The following is a 13,412-nucleotide window of genomic DNA, read 5'->3' as shown; positions in this document are numbered from 1 at the left end:
GACTCTGTGTCCCTGCTTTTAACTGCATTCGTTTAGCCCAAGGTCTGGAGGAGCTCAGGAGCGTTCAGGGTCCCAGAGGACCCGAAGAAGGCAGAATGGAATTGGGCCACAGGAAGCCTGAAAGGAGGCCAGGAGAGGAGGATGCGTTGATCTCCGGGAAAACAAAAGCTGTGAGCGTTTTGTTACTGGACCCTCAACCCTGGAGACCCTAGCTTCCCGAGGACCCTCAGGGAGAGACATAGGGTCCTGCTAACTGTCACGGAGAGAAGCTGAGAAGCTGGAGCCCTGAGGATGGAGAGAACGGGGCACGGAGGGATGCGGCAGGTGGGAAGCGGAAGGGCAGGGATGATGCATATAGAAGCCTGGAGCATGGCTGAGGCTGAGTCAGGGAACCTGGGGGCTTTCCATGGTCTCAGGGTCCAGGCCTCTGTCTGCAAGCCCCCTCTAAGTGAAGCCTCCCATTTGCGCTGGGAATCACTCACCAGCAGCCCGCAGATGACGCCAGGGCAGAGCACGGGCAGAGGCAGCGGCTTACACGGCTCGCACCATTCCACCGCCGGCTCGGCATCCAGGGTCCTGTGGTTCCCCAGGGGGAAGAGGCTCTGCTTGGGTCTCCTGCCACCCTTCCAGGAGGAAAGAGATGACTACCCCGCGCCTGCTGCAGACATTGCCCCCGATGCGCAGACCCACCAGGACACCAGTACTGCAGGTGGGGAAACTGAGGCCGTTCCACATGGCTGTGAGCGGGCCAATGCCACTCAGCAAGCTGGACACGGAGAGGGATTCGAAGACACACTGAGGTCTCACAGGCTCCAGGGAAGACCTGCCATCAAAGCAGCCCCGTGCCCAAAGCGCCAGGAAGAGGATGCTCCGGACAGGAGGGGCTGTCCCAGGAGGCAGGCCTGTCGGGAGTATGTGTGGGGGTGACCTGAATCTGGGAGGGTCACTGAGGCATCTCGTGGATCCCAGCACAATGGCCTCAGCTACTGTACAAGGAACCAGGACAGCCAGGTTCCCGCCACTGACCATCCCCTTCCCCGGGGGTCTGTCTTTCTGTGGCTTGATGAGGAGCTCGGGAAGAGGGTGGTATCTTTGGAAGTGGGTCTCGCCCGTTAAAAGGACAGGAAGGGTTTGGGGGCTGAGGGGCTGCCAGGGAGGAGCCTCCAGATCACAGCCCCCAGCTCACCTCCAACCCGCAGCAAGAAAGTGGCTCCACGCTGCAATATGCCCAGGGTAGCAGGGCCCTTCTGAGAGTGCCCAGAACCCTTCCTCCTACCCTTCAATAGACAAGCAGGGTTCCCTGGATGGGCAGCCCTACCATGAGGCAGGAGGGTCCGATGAGGGGCGGCTCCCCCAGGGAGGAGCACACACAGGTGGGCCCTGCTGCCCCCACACAAGGACAGGAATGTTCTCACCTGTGGCTGCCAGGCTGGGCCCCGCTCACTCCCTGGCCTCTTGCCTGGAGGGGGTGGTGAGCGCTTGGCCCTGTCCACCCATACCCTGCGTCACTGACAGCCCAGCAGGAGAAGAATGGGAGGTATCTAGGCTCAGCCAGTGACCCCGAGGGCCCAGTTGGGGCAAAGGGCAGGAGAAGTGGGAGGGCAGAGGCTACAGCAGCCTGAGGACTCCCCAAGGCTAGGAGTGGGGTGGGGGCGGTGGAGGAGAGTGGGAACCTCCACAGGACAGGACAAGAAACCAGAAGCCAGTGGCCCTGCCAGTGCCCCTCCCCTCGGGGCAGGCAGGTTCCCCTCTGGGCAGCAGCAGGAACAGCAATAAGACCAAGGAATGGCAGCGGCAAACGGACAGAGCGGGCTGGCCCTGAGCCAGGTGCCATCTTAAGAACATTCAACATATCCCCTTTACCCCTCATGAGAATCTAGGAGACGGGTACTCTGAGTACCCCCGCTTTATGGGTGACAAAACTGAGGTTCAGAGAGGTTACGCAACTCGTCCAGTTTCCTACCCTGTGAAATGTTTTCCCATTGACAAAACACAGAGCGTGATAGTCGTACCACTCTGGGGTGATCGGGGGAAGGCACACAACCATATACACTCGGGGCTTTGAACATTTGACCTGTAGTAGGTGCTCAGCTAACAAGAGCTCTTCTTTTTGTTGGTGGTGGTGACAGATAAAGACCATGATGACAAAATATGAAATCGTTTCCTACCGGGAGTCTATTCCTTAGCCCTGGGCACACAGTAGGTGCTCAATAAATAAAGGCATGGGGGAGTGGGGGGACACAGAGGCTTGGAGCCCCGATGCTGTGGCAGCCTCCCCACTTAGGGCAATTGCAATCACACTTGAGGCCTGTGATTGAACCTCTTGGGCCTTGGTCTCCTCATCTGCAAAGTGGGATGACAGCGCAAGCTGCTCTTTCACGGGGCCGCTGGGGAGAATGCAATGACTCTACACAGGGAAATGCCGTCCTAAGAGGGATCCACAATGCACCCACTGACGACAGCTGGCTCTGCAAAGCGTCCCAGGGGCCCAAACCTACAGGAGGCCACTGTGTCAGGGACTCCCCCACGCAGGGCCAGTGAGCTCATATGCAAAACCTTCTCGCTTACTGATGGAAAAGTCCTCCCACACAGCTTCCTTTCTGGTTCTCACAAGAGGGGACCACACCAGACAGGCAGGACAGACACATGCACACACACGCACACATGTACCCCCACGGTGGCCGGCAGAGTCAGCTTCCGCTCCAGCTGTGACCTCCAGGCCTCACATCCATCACTCAGCAGCCAGGAGGTCACAAGGGGGAGGTCCACAACTCTGAAAGCCGCTTGGCAAACACCCAGAGACATGGTATATAGCAGGTACCTCGTAAATGCCAACCAAGGCCCATTGTCCTAGCCACACCACGCAGTGAGAGAAGAGGCAGGAAATGGGGCCCCCGCTGGGAGGTGAGGCGGGGTGGGGTGCGGCTTAGGAGACCCGACCAGGGCACACATGTGTGCAGGCACCGAGGCCCATCTGCATCCAGGACAGGCCATCTGCCCCGGCCACGGGGCAGGCTCCCCGAAGACACAGCCAGCACCCTGGACCCTCGTGTCAGGGAGGCAGAAACGCAACCTGTGCGGGGCCTCCTCATCTCAGAGCCTCGAGCCTCACCAAGGCGAATACACACGGGACGGGAGGACAGCAAGGAAGGGGAGCTGTGACCTATTAGGCCCCCTTGCCCCCCAGAAGTCACCCCAATCCTACCCAATCCTGCGGCAGCGGGGGAGCAGAGGTGAGGCTGGGCTGCAGGACAGTGAACACAGCAGGAGCTCCACATTCACGTGCCAATCCCACTGCCAGTCAAGAGAGGGCAGAGCCCCAGCTCAGCCTGGCCCCAGCCTCCATCTTCCCAGCTTTAAAATGGGAGCAAAGAGATTTTACCAGATGTTCTAGAAAAGGCTTCAGACACCAGGAGTCTCTGTGGAGGCCTCCCCTGTGCCCTGGGAGGCTCAGAGCGATGAGAGCCTGGCTCCCAGGAGAAAGGAAGGGGTGAAGACTCAGTGGAATGGAAAAAGGGTCTCAAAGGTAGCCCCAGGCACACATACGTGCACCCTCTTACCGTGTGCGTCCGGGCGATCTGCACTGGGTAGGAAAGGCTGTGGGGCGGGTAGCGGGGTTCAGAGGCCCTCCACGTCTGTGCCACAGGCTGTGTGGATCCCGACATGGTGGTGGGGGTCAGGGTGGCTCCCAGGCCCCGATAAGCTTTCTCTTAATCGCCACCAAGGATTAAAAGCCAGTCCTCGTCATCAGCTCACAGGCCACCCCGTCACTGGCACCTGTGAGAAAACAAGAAAGGAAAAACAAGATCAGCCACGGGGCAGGCGGCTCCTCCGCACGTGCGTTCCCAAGTCGTTCCTGTGGTCCCATGAGGACATGCAGGCACCCAAGGGCCTGCCTGGATCCTCCTTCATCCACTGCCACACTCACCTGCTCTCCGGCAGCACCAGAAGACAGGCGTGGCGTTCAAGGTCCCTCCGAGCCATGCAAGCCACGCAAGGGACCAGAGGCCTCCTCCCCACCCGGGCCCTCACCGCCACTCAGATGGCTCCCAGCCCCCCTCAGCCCACCCAACCTCACTCCATGGCCCCCCGGGTTTCTGAGTCACGGGGCAGAGTTCCCAGAAAGCACCTGTCCCAGGAGGGGCAGCCAGCAGGGACAGCACCGCTGAACCCGGCAGCAGGGGCCAGGGCCAGCTCGGGCGGGCCACAGGCCACAGCATGATCCGGGCAAGGCTGTGACCCTGTGCAGGAGGCTGATACCATGACATGGGGCAAGACTGATATGAGGTTAGCCAGACGCAAGCTGGGAGGTGGGATTAGGACACAGAGGGCTACGCCAGGAAGAGCCAAGGGCAGAATGACAGTCAGTCAGGTCCTGCAGCCTAGGGATAGGTACCCCAAACGGCTCCTGGGGCAGATACTGGCGCCTTCCATGGGAGAGGATCTACTCATGGCCATGCCAGAGGAGTAACACGAGGGAGGCTGGCAGCTTCACAGATGGAAAAACAGCCCCACAGAGAAGACACGGCCCAGCCAGGGACCCACGGTGGCCCCTACTCCGAAGCTGCCTTTGCTAGGAAACCCCTAAGCCCCCCCACCCCCAACAAGGCTTCTCCCCTTCCTCTGCCAGCCACAGCTCCACACCGCCTGCTGGGCTTACAACAGGGTCCCATCCCAGACCGAGGCCCCCTCCACACTCTCTCTGAACCAGCCCCTCAGAAAAGGTGTGTCCATTGGATCCTGCCTCATGCAAATCCCTCTCTAGCACCCCCACAACTGCACACCCCCTGCCCCAGAGCTGAGGGAAATGCACCCTGGCACAGGGACCCAGCGCCTGGATGTGGGCCTCCACGGCGGAGGACTGAGGCTGCATTATACAAGGTTAGGGGTCAGGAGGGGAAACAGTATACCCAGCCCTGCAATTTCATCAGAACACCCCCTCCCCCGACCTGAAGAGGGTGACCGTCCTCCAAGCAGGCATGCCCTGGAGGCCTCATGTGGAGGGGCAATGGGAGGAAGGTTAAGGTTGGGGGCCCTGACTGCCTCCCAAGCCCCACCCCCTCTCTCATTAGTGTAGACTTGACCCTTCCTCCCTCCCCAGGCTCCAGGGATGGTCATGTGACCCGGTCGTGGCCAATCAGAGTCCTACACGCTCCTGGGCCAGCGACTGGCTCAGGGATGAGCCTATGACTCAATAGGAGTCAATGAGAATCTGCCTTGAGACTTTTGATGCTGGAATCAGGAGAAAGCTGCTCTCTGCCGGGGATCTAAGCTGGGAATGAAAGCCTGGAGCTCTGGGGGCCACTATGCAGCAGGAGCCTGCCTGAGATCCACACCCACCCACAGGAAGGCAGGGCAAAAGGGCAGGTTGTGTCCGATGGTGGCCAGAGGCAGGTCGAAGCCTGCTCACTTCCTTAGGGGAGCCAGGGCACTCCCTCTGCGCGTTTTGTCTTTGGCAGCCCAAGCTGGGTTTCTGTCACGTGCCACCAAGAGTTTGGGCTCACACAGAGAAAGAAGGAGTCGCAGAGGAGGCGACCCTTCGACTGGCTGCTGTCCATCCTTCAAACACAGAAAAGCCAAGGAATTCCAGAGCCAAGACTGACACATCTACCACCACCTCAGTCCTGCCTGCGTGGGCTTTCCCAGCCCCGAGACAAGATGTGCGGCGCAATTCCCGTGAACATGGGAACACGTCCCGCTCCACCATCGCTAAGCTGCGTGGCCTTGGGTAAGTCACTTGCCCTCTCTGAACCTCCAAACACGCAGTGTTCCCTAAACATCAGATATTCATGTGCCACTTTTGCATAGGGACTTTGGTATAGAGATTACCCAGGCCGCAGCCATCTAGCCCCAGGCCTGTCATTTTCATTTAGTTAGGCATAATTTAAAGAGAAGCATATTATCAGCATGGATATATGGAAACCAGTACTATGTGGAATAAATAGGAAGGCATCGGAATCACAAATGCACTACTGAAGATGTCTGTGCATATTCCGACTGCCTAAGTCCTCCTGCGAGGACCCCAGGAAAGGCCAGGTGGCGGAGAGGAGGCACTCAGCAGCGCCCAGCACACAGTAAGTGCTCAGCAAACCAGAACTCCCAGTACTACTGTCACCAGGACTGTCAATGATACAGCTGCAGCCCAGTCACCAGTGACGCTATGATGGGGAGGCAAGGCACAGCTAGCCCTGCCCGGCCCCAAGAGCAATGAGACATCCTTTCTGCAGCCGGAAGCAAGAGTCTGGCCCTGCGAGAGAGGACAGCTGTGGCCACCAAGACCCAGCCCTGTTCTAAAATTCTTTTTGCTAGAGCTCCGCTCAAAGTCTGCAGACCCTGCTCATCTCATTCAGCAAAGTAAATTCGATTCCCTTCTCTCTAGGTGTTAAACAGCTCCCGGTCTCTCGGAGGAGATGAGGCCATCACTTCTGCAGGGTGCTGTTCCCGAGGTCTGTCCCTCTTCCAAGGGCACCACGGGCCACTTCCAAATTGCGATTGGATTTTGAGTTGCACAAGGTGGCCGAGAGGTCTCATTTACTACAGCTTTTCTTTCCCCCTTTGCCCAGTGAGATGCTGCCTGGGGGTGACAGGCCCCTGACACACACCACGGTGCACACGGGCACCAGAGACCAGGCAGGGTGACACCTTCCTAAAGCACCCCGCAGCTGGCTGGCTTTCCAGTGCCTGGGATTTACATAGTGCCTGCCCCGGAACATGGGGTTGGAACCTCGGCCCCTCACCTACCAAGGGGTTCCCCCACCAGCCCCCCGCCCAGCGTCCTCACATGCCAGTGGGGCTGAACAGGGAACGACTCCAGTAACCTCGTGCCACCCTCACTCACCACGAGCTTAGGAAACCCAGTTTCCAACCCCTCCCGACCTGAGCCACGTTTCCTGCCAACTTGAAAAAAAACAAATGTTAGGGAAACGGTTTGGCGGTTCCTCAAAAATTTAAACATAGAATAACCATATGACCCACCAATTCCATTCCCAGGCATCCACCCAAAAGAACTGGAAACAGGGACTCAAACAAAACATGGTATGCACGTTCATGGCAACAGAATTCACAGTAGCCAAAAGGCAGACCCAGCAAAAATTCCAGTCCATCCGTACGATGGAGTATTATTCAGCCATAAAGAGGAACGAAGGACGACTGAGCGCTACACCATGCGTAACCAGAAAATGTTATACTGAACCAAAGAGGCCAGACACAAAAGGCCATGTACTGCATGACTGCATGTATATGAAATATCCAGAACAGGCACATCCACTGAGGCAGAAAGGAGACTGTTGGCTACCAGGAGGGCAGGGTGAGGCAGGAATGGGGCCTGTTAACGGGTACAGGATTTTATAGGGCAGTGATGCAAAAGTTTTGAAACTTGACAGAGGAGGCAGGTGCACAGCACTGCAAATAGGGAAAAAAATAAGCTTTGACTTTTCATCAGCAGGTTTGGAAGTGAATGCCAAAAAAAATGATGACATCGTTTCCTCAAAGATGGGAGCAGGAGAGGATGAGGGAGCCTCTCCAGGGTCTCCAGGATCTGGTCCTGGCCAAAGGAGGTTCTGAGGATGGATCCGGGTGGAAGTGGAAATTCAGACACAAATGCCCCATGTCACCGCTGGGTCTGGCTGCGGTGGGGTCAGAAAGGGTGGGCGGCATTCATTTATTTACAGACACTCTGGGGTCTCTGCTGAGCCCCGGGCTAGCTCTGGGGACTTCATGTGAACCCGGCAGGATCCAGGCCCTGGAGGGTCTCAGGCCAGGGACTCTGCCCAGCCCTGGGGAGAGCCGGGGGATATGAGGAAGAAGAACTTCCAGAGGGTGAAGGAGAGGGTATGGAGAGCACTCCAGCAGGAGGCGCCACTGAGCAAGAGCAGGGAGGTGAGCGCCAGCGGTGGGGGCTGAGCACAGGCCCGGGGTGAGCACAGGCACAGGGTGGGGGGTGAGCGCAGGCCCAGGGATGAGCCAGGGCCTGGGGGTGAGCACAGGTGCCATTTATGTTTGAGAAATTCATTGAGTGAATATGGGGGGAGGTGGGGACAGAGTCACTCAGGGCCCCATGGGCCCGGGTAAGGATGGATTTTGTTCTCAGGGCAGTGGGGAGCCACAGAAGGTGGTTGAGGGGGAGAGTAAAGGGTCAGAGTGTTTTACGAGCAGGCACTGCGGTGAGCAAGAGTGGATCAGGGAGACCTGGGGAGGCTCCAGCAAATGTCCAAGAGAGGGGACACTGGGGGATCAGGGCAACGGCGACAGAGAAGGGGAAATGGGCAGGTGAGTGAAAAGTCAGGAGGGAGGTTGACTCTGCAGGTCGCGAATACAGCTTGCTGCAGGAGTCCTGCTCCACAGGCCCACTGCGAGGACCCTGTGCCCGTGGCATACCGAGAGGTGCCTGGGGAACAGCAGGTGTTCAGCCATGCAGAGTCAGCAGGATCAGACCTCCGAGGAGAACAAGACGGTGCCTGGGTGAGGTTAAGGGACTTGCAGATATCAGGTGGCCGGGATATCCAACGGGGACACCAAGGGCCCAAGCAGGCCTCTGCACATCCAAGCCACCAAGCACAGCCCCAGGGCCCCTGCTGGCCCCTGAACCAGCTGGAGGAGGGCTGCAGATCCCACGCAGGCAGGCGGAGGGGCTCCCCATGCACAGCTACAGGGGTCTGTCCCCGGGCCACGCCTGCCAGGAGGTAGCACACACAGAAGTGCCTCCTGCCCCCACTGCAGTCTGCCGGGCAGCACCAGGAGCCAAGTGGGCCACATTCCCTGTTCCCTGCCACTGTGGGCTTTGGTAAGGTTTCCAAATCCACAGCAGAAAGCTTGGGCCGTGAGCTCTGAATGGCCATCAGCCTTGCTTCCTGCTGGACCCAGAGCCCCCTCCAGTGCCTGGCACACAGTAGGGTGCACACTGAGTGACTCTGCCCAGCGGAGGTGCATGCCAGCAACACAGTGATGCCAGAAACCACCACACCTGTGTCCTCTTCCCACCTGGCCAGGCAGGGGCACCTTTCCGGGAGGCCCTGGAAGCTTCCATAGGGCCCCCCGCCCCTGCATTCCTCTCCAGCTCCAGCAGGATGAGGCCACACCGAGACACATTCCATAGATTTTCCGTGTCTTGGGCGGCCTGGTTCAGACCTGGGGAGGGTGGAATTACAGCCTCAGGGTGAGGGGGCAGGCGGGGGCTGGTGGAGGTGTGGGAGCTACGGGATGTGCCCTGAGCGCTCAGCCGCGGGCTGTGGGAAGGATGAAAGGCACGCGGGGCTCTCTGCGCCACACGTGCCTCACATTTTCTGGGAACTAATGGGCGCTGACATTGGAAGAACCTGTGGCAGGTGGGGGAGCCTCAGGATTAAAAACCAGCATGCCAGGCAGAGCGCCCACGGCACATTCACACACACACACGCGCGCGCGCACACGCTCGACAGAACCCTGTGATACTCTGAGAAGCCCAACGCACAAAGCCCTCCTGGGGTGGGCAGAACCGCGGCGGGAACACAGGCCGTGCCTCCACTGTCCCACCCTGGCCCCCGCGCCTCCACTGCCCCACCCTGGCCTGGCGAAGACAGGCAGGCCCCGGGGGCCCTGCAGCTCGGCCAGGTCGGCCTCGTCGGCCTCCCTCACTGCTCAGCAGGTATTTGCTCCACTCACTGCGGAATAAGCCCCTATTGTGTGACAGCCATGGAGAGGCACGGCACCTGGCACACACCAGGCGTATTAGCTCCCTGGGCTGCACCGCCACAGGCTGCGTGGCTTCAAACAACAGAAATGAATTCTCTCACTGTTCTGGAGGCCTCAAGTGCAAATCCAGGTGTCACCAGGGCCCCACAGGGCCTCTGGAGGCTCTGGGGGAGGTCCTTCCTGCTTCCTTGCTCCTCCAGCTCTGGTGGTCCCCGGCAATCCCCGGTGTTCCCTGGCTTGTAGATGCGTCATGCCAATCTCTGCCTCTGTCTCCACACGGCCTTTCTGCTGCATCTCCTGTCTCTGTGTCTCCCCTTCTTCTAAGGACACCAGTCATATTGGAGCTGGGGCCCTCCGTTATCCAGTTGTGACCTCATCTTAACTAATGAGATCTGCAAAGACCCTTTCCAAACAAGGCCGCACTCCTAGGTTCCAGGAGGACTATCCGTTAAGGGGGAACAGTACCTACTCCAGGAGGTGCTCCAGAAATCCTTGTTTTGTTCACTGCTGTATCCCCAGAGCCCAGCACACAGTAGGCATCTAATACATATTTACTAAACAAAACCACTGCAGCCAGCCCGGCCGGAGGAGAAGCCGGCCCGGGGGAACTCTGGGACAGCAGTTCTGGGATAAGCGCATGAAACGCTGCCGAGCGCCAGCTCCACGGGTCGGGCTGTGGACACCTTGCGTGTTTACTTTCTGGCATGCAGTAAACATTGGGGAACCGGCCAAGTATCTGATGGCCGCCTTCAGCAGGACTCCTGGCGCAGAACGGACGCTCGGGAATCCAGCTCTGGAGCGAGTCCTGAGATGCGGAAAGCCGGTGGGATGTGGCAAGGGTGCACCTCGCCCAGCCCGATCCAGACAGGACGCCACAGCCAATGCAGAAGGGGGCGAAGAGAGAGCTCCTGCTGCCCGGCCTGGTGGCTTGCTCTGTCCACCACTATTTATTAAGCACCTACTGTGTGAAAGGTGCTGGGGATCCCAAATCCCCCGCCTTGTGAAGCTGCCATTCCAGCAGGCAAGACGGGAGTAAGAGAACGGCAGAAGGTGTTAGCACTATGGAGAAAAACAGAACCAAGAGGAGGCGGGCAGGGAATGGGGGTCCATTTTGAAAGTGGGCAGTCAGGGGTGCGTCACCAGAGGTGCCTTTTACATAAAGGTGTGGGGGAGAGGAGGGAGTCCACACAGCAGGCACAGCAGGTGCAAAGGCCCGGAGGCAGGACCCAGCCTGCCGTGTGAGGACGGCAGGGAGGCCTGGATGGGGAGAGTGGGGTGAGCAAGGGCATGTGAGGTCACTCTTTCTAGCTATAGCCAGAAAGCTGGGGTGGTCACTCTGAGCGGGGTGGGAGGACACAGCTGTTGCACTTTAAGCAAGGCTGACGTGCGGTCTCCCATGGCAAGCCTGCCTCTGGCGTCTCTGTGTTCAAAGGACACTGTGGCTGCCCCTCTGTCGAGGAGCACTGGGCATAGGTAAAAGGGTCCCGTAACCCTGAGTGATTACAGTCACGATCGTCAGGGCCCTAGAGAAACAGGCCTCCGCCCATGCACAGCGGCAGGCCTGCAGGAATGAGGCCAGACTCCTTGGCCCTCACTTGGCAGAAAGGTCATTCCGCTCCCTTAGGAGGAGCCAGGTACCCAACCCCAGCCTGTCATTGGCTCTGCCGGAGGGGCTGAGGGTCAAATACTAAGAGTTCAACCCCAGGTGCCACCCACAAGGTTACAGTCTGCCCTCAAGCTGAGACCAGGCAAGCCAAACCCATCCCCAACTCTGGTTTCTGACCCATTCTCATCAATTAGAGAATTATTTCAGCATCTGTTATGTGCAAACACTGTACAAGCACAGCTACAGCAGTGACCAAGTCAGACAAAAGGCCTGCCAGCGAGGGCCCACGTCCAGTGACAGGTCTGTCCCAGCTGGTAGACTCCCCACCAAGGTGCTCAGCAGGGGGTGGCTGGATGGAGGGAGAGGATGGAAGAGGAATAGAGATAGGAGGATGGAGGAGAAAAGAGGAAGGGAGGGAGGAAAGGAGGATGGATGGATGAATGCATGCATGCATAGAGAAAGGAGGGAGGGAGGAAAGGAGGAAGGATGGATGGATGGATGGATGGATGGATGGATGGATGGATGGATGGATGGATGCATGGATGCATGGACGGATGGATGGATGGATGGATGGATGGACAGATGGATGGACGGATGGATGGACGAATAAATGGATGGATGAATAGATGGCTGGATAGATGGACGATGGATGGATGGACGGATGGATGGATGGACAGATGGAAGGACGGATGACTGGATGGATGGATGGATGGACAGATGAATGAATGGATGGATGGATGGATGGATGGATGGATGGACGGATAGATGTATGAATGGATGCATGGATGGATGATGGATGGATGGATGCATGGATGGATGGATGGATGGATGGATGGATGGATGGATGGATGCATGGATGGATGGATGGATGGATGGATGGATGCATGGATGGATGGATGGATGGATGGACGGATGGATGGATGATGGATGGATGGATGGATGGATGGATGATGGATGGATGATGGATGGATGGATGGATGGATGGATGGATGGATGGATGCATGGATGGATGATGGATGGATGGATGGATGGATGAATGGATGCATGGATGGATGATGGATGGATGGATGGATGGATGGATGCATGGATGGATGGATGGATGGATGATGGATGGATGGATGGATGGATAGATGGATGATGGATGGATGATGGATGGATGATGGATGGATGGATGGATGGATGGATGGATGGATGCATGGATGGATGGATGGATGGATGATGGATGGATGGATGGATGGATAGATGGATGATGGATGATGATGGATGGATGGATGGATGGATGGATGGATGGATGGATGGGTGCATGGATGGATGATGGATGATGGATGGATGGATGATGGTTGGATGCATGGATGCATGGATGGATGCATGGATGGATGGATGGATGCATGGATAGATGCATGGATGCATGGATGGATAGATGGATGCATGGATAGATGCATGGATGCATGGATAGATGCATGGATGCATGGATGGATGCATGCATGCACAGACCGATCACCAGATGGAGATCAACTTAGCTGCTTCATTTTCCAGGGTTTTTCTGGTCTACATTTCTAACCAAGCCCCAGGGCCAAGCATGCCTTCATCCTGCTAATATTCCAGGCCCTCCCACGTGCCCAGCTCCGTGAGGGACACAGAAGGGCACTGTTGCCCTCAGGAGCCCCCAAACCCACACAACTGCTCCCCAAGCCCCAGCCTGCTGAGTAAGAAAGACCCTAGGGAAAACTGCCTCCAGTCCCAAACCCAGACTCAGCATGGGAGGGTCTCAACTCCCCCGAGTTCCCCACCTGGCACCACTTCTCCCTTTTCAGCACAAACCAGCACACCTTCCCCTGAGTTGGGTTTGAGGAGACAAGCTGAGAGGACTCCAGTCTGGAATCCTCCTCCCTGACCCTAGGTAGATGTACAGGCTAGAGATATGTGGGCAGGCTACAGCCAGAAAGCTGAGTTGGCCGGAGCCTGGAATGTCTCGTCAGGTCCCAGACTTGCTCCCTCTGGGCAGTTTCCTGGGACTTGCTTCCTTACCCCAGGGTCAGCTCAGCTAAGCCCCAGTGACCAGCTCTTATAAAGAGGGAATTCACAGGAAATTTGGAATGTCTGGCTTCTAACGAGGGCTGCTCACACATTGCGGGTA

At 57.7% G+C, this 13,412-nt stretch overlaps 1 protein-coding gene across 14 annotated transcripts in view; it reads right to left on the bottom strand.

Moving 5' to 3' along the window:
* The window catches only part of LOC105493668 (nuclear receptor corepressor 2), a 240,074-nt gene that overhangs the window by 163,158 nt on the left and 63,504 nt on the right, over positions 1-13,412 (bottom strand). For 13 of the 14 annotated variants that reach the window (XM_011761567.3, XM_071070825.1, XM_011761578.3 and 10 more), the window contains one exon: positions 3,561-3,777. In XM_011761567.3, coding sequence (XP_011759869.2) covers positions 3,561-3,665 — 105 coding nt within the window. In that variant the 5' untranslated portion in view covers positions 3,666-3,777. Of the gene's footprint in view, positions 1-3,560; positions 3,778-13,412 lie in introns of those variants that run through there. The other variant, XM_011761732.3, reaches the window with a different exon arrangement.

This window comes from Macaca nemestrina, chromosome 10, assembly GCF_043159975.1.
Source record: "Macaca nemestrina isolate mMacNem1 chromosome 10, mMacNem.hap1, whole genome shotgun sequence".
NCBI classification, from domain to species: Eukaryota; Metazoa; Chordata; class Mammalia; order Primates; family Cercopithecidae; genus Macaca; species Macaca nemestrina.
The sequence above is the reverse complement of the archived record's forward strand: the minus strand, read 5'-3'. Positions and strand labels throughout refer to the sequence as shown.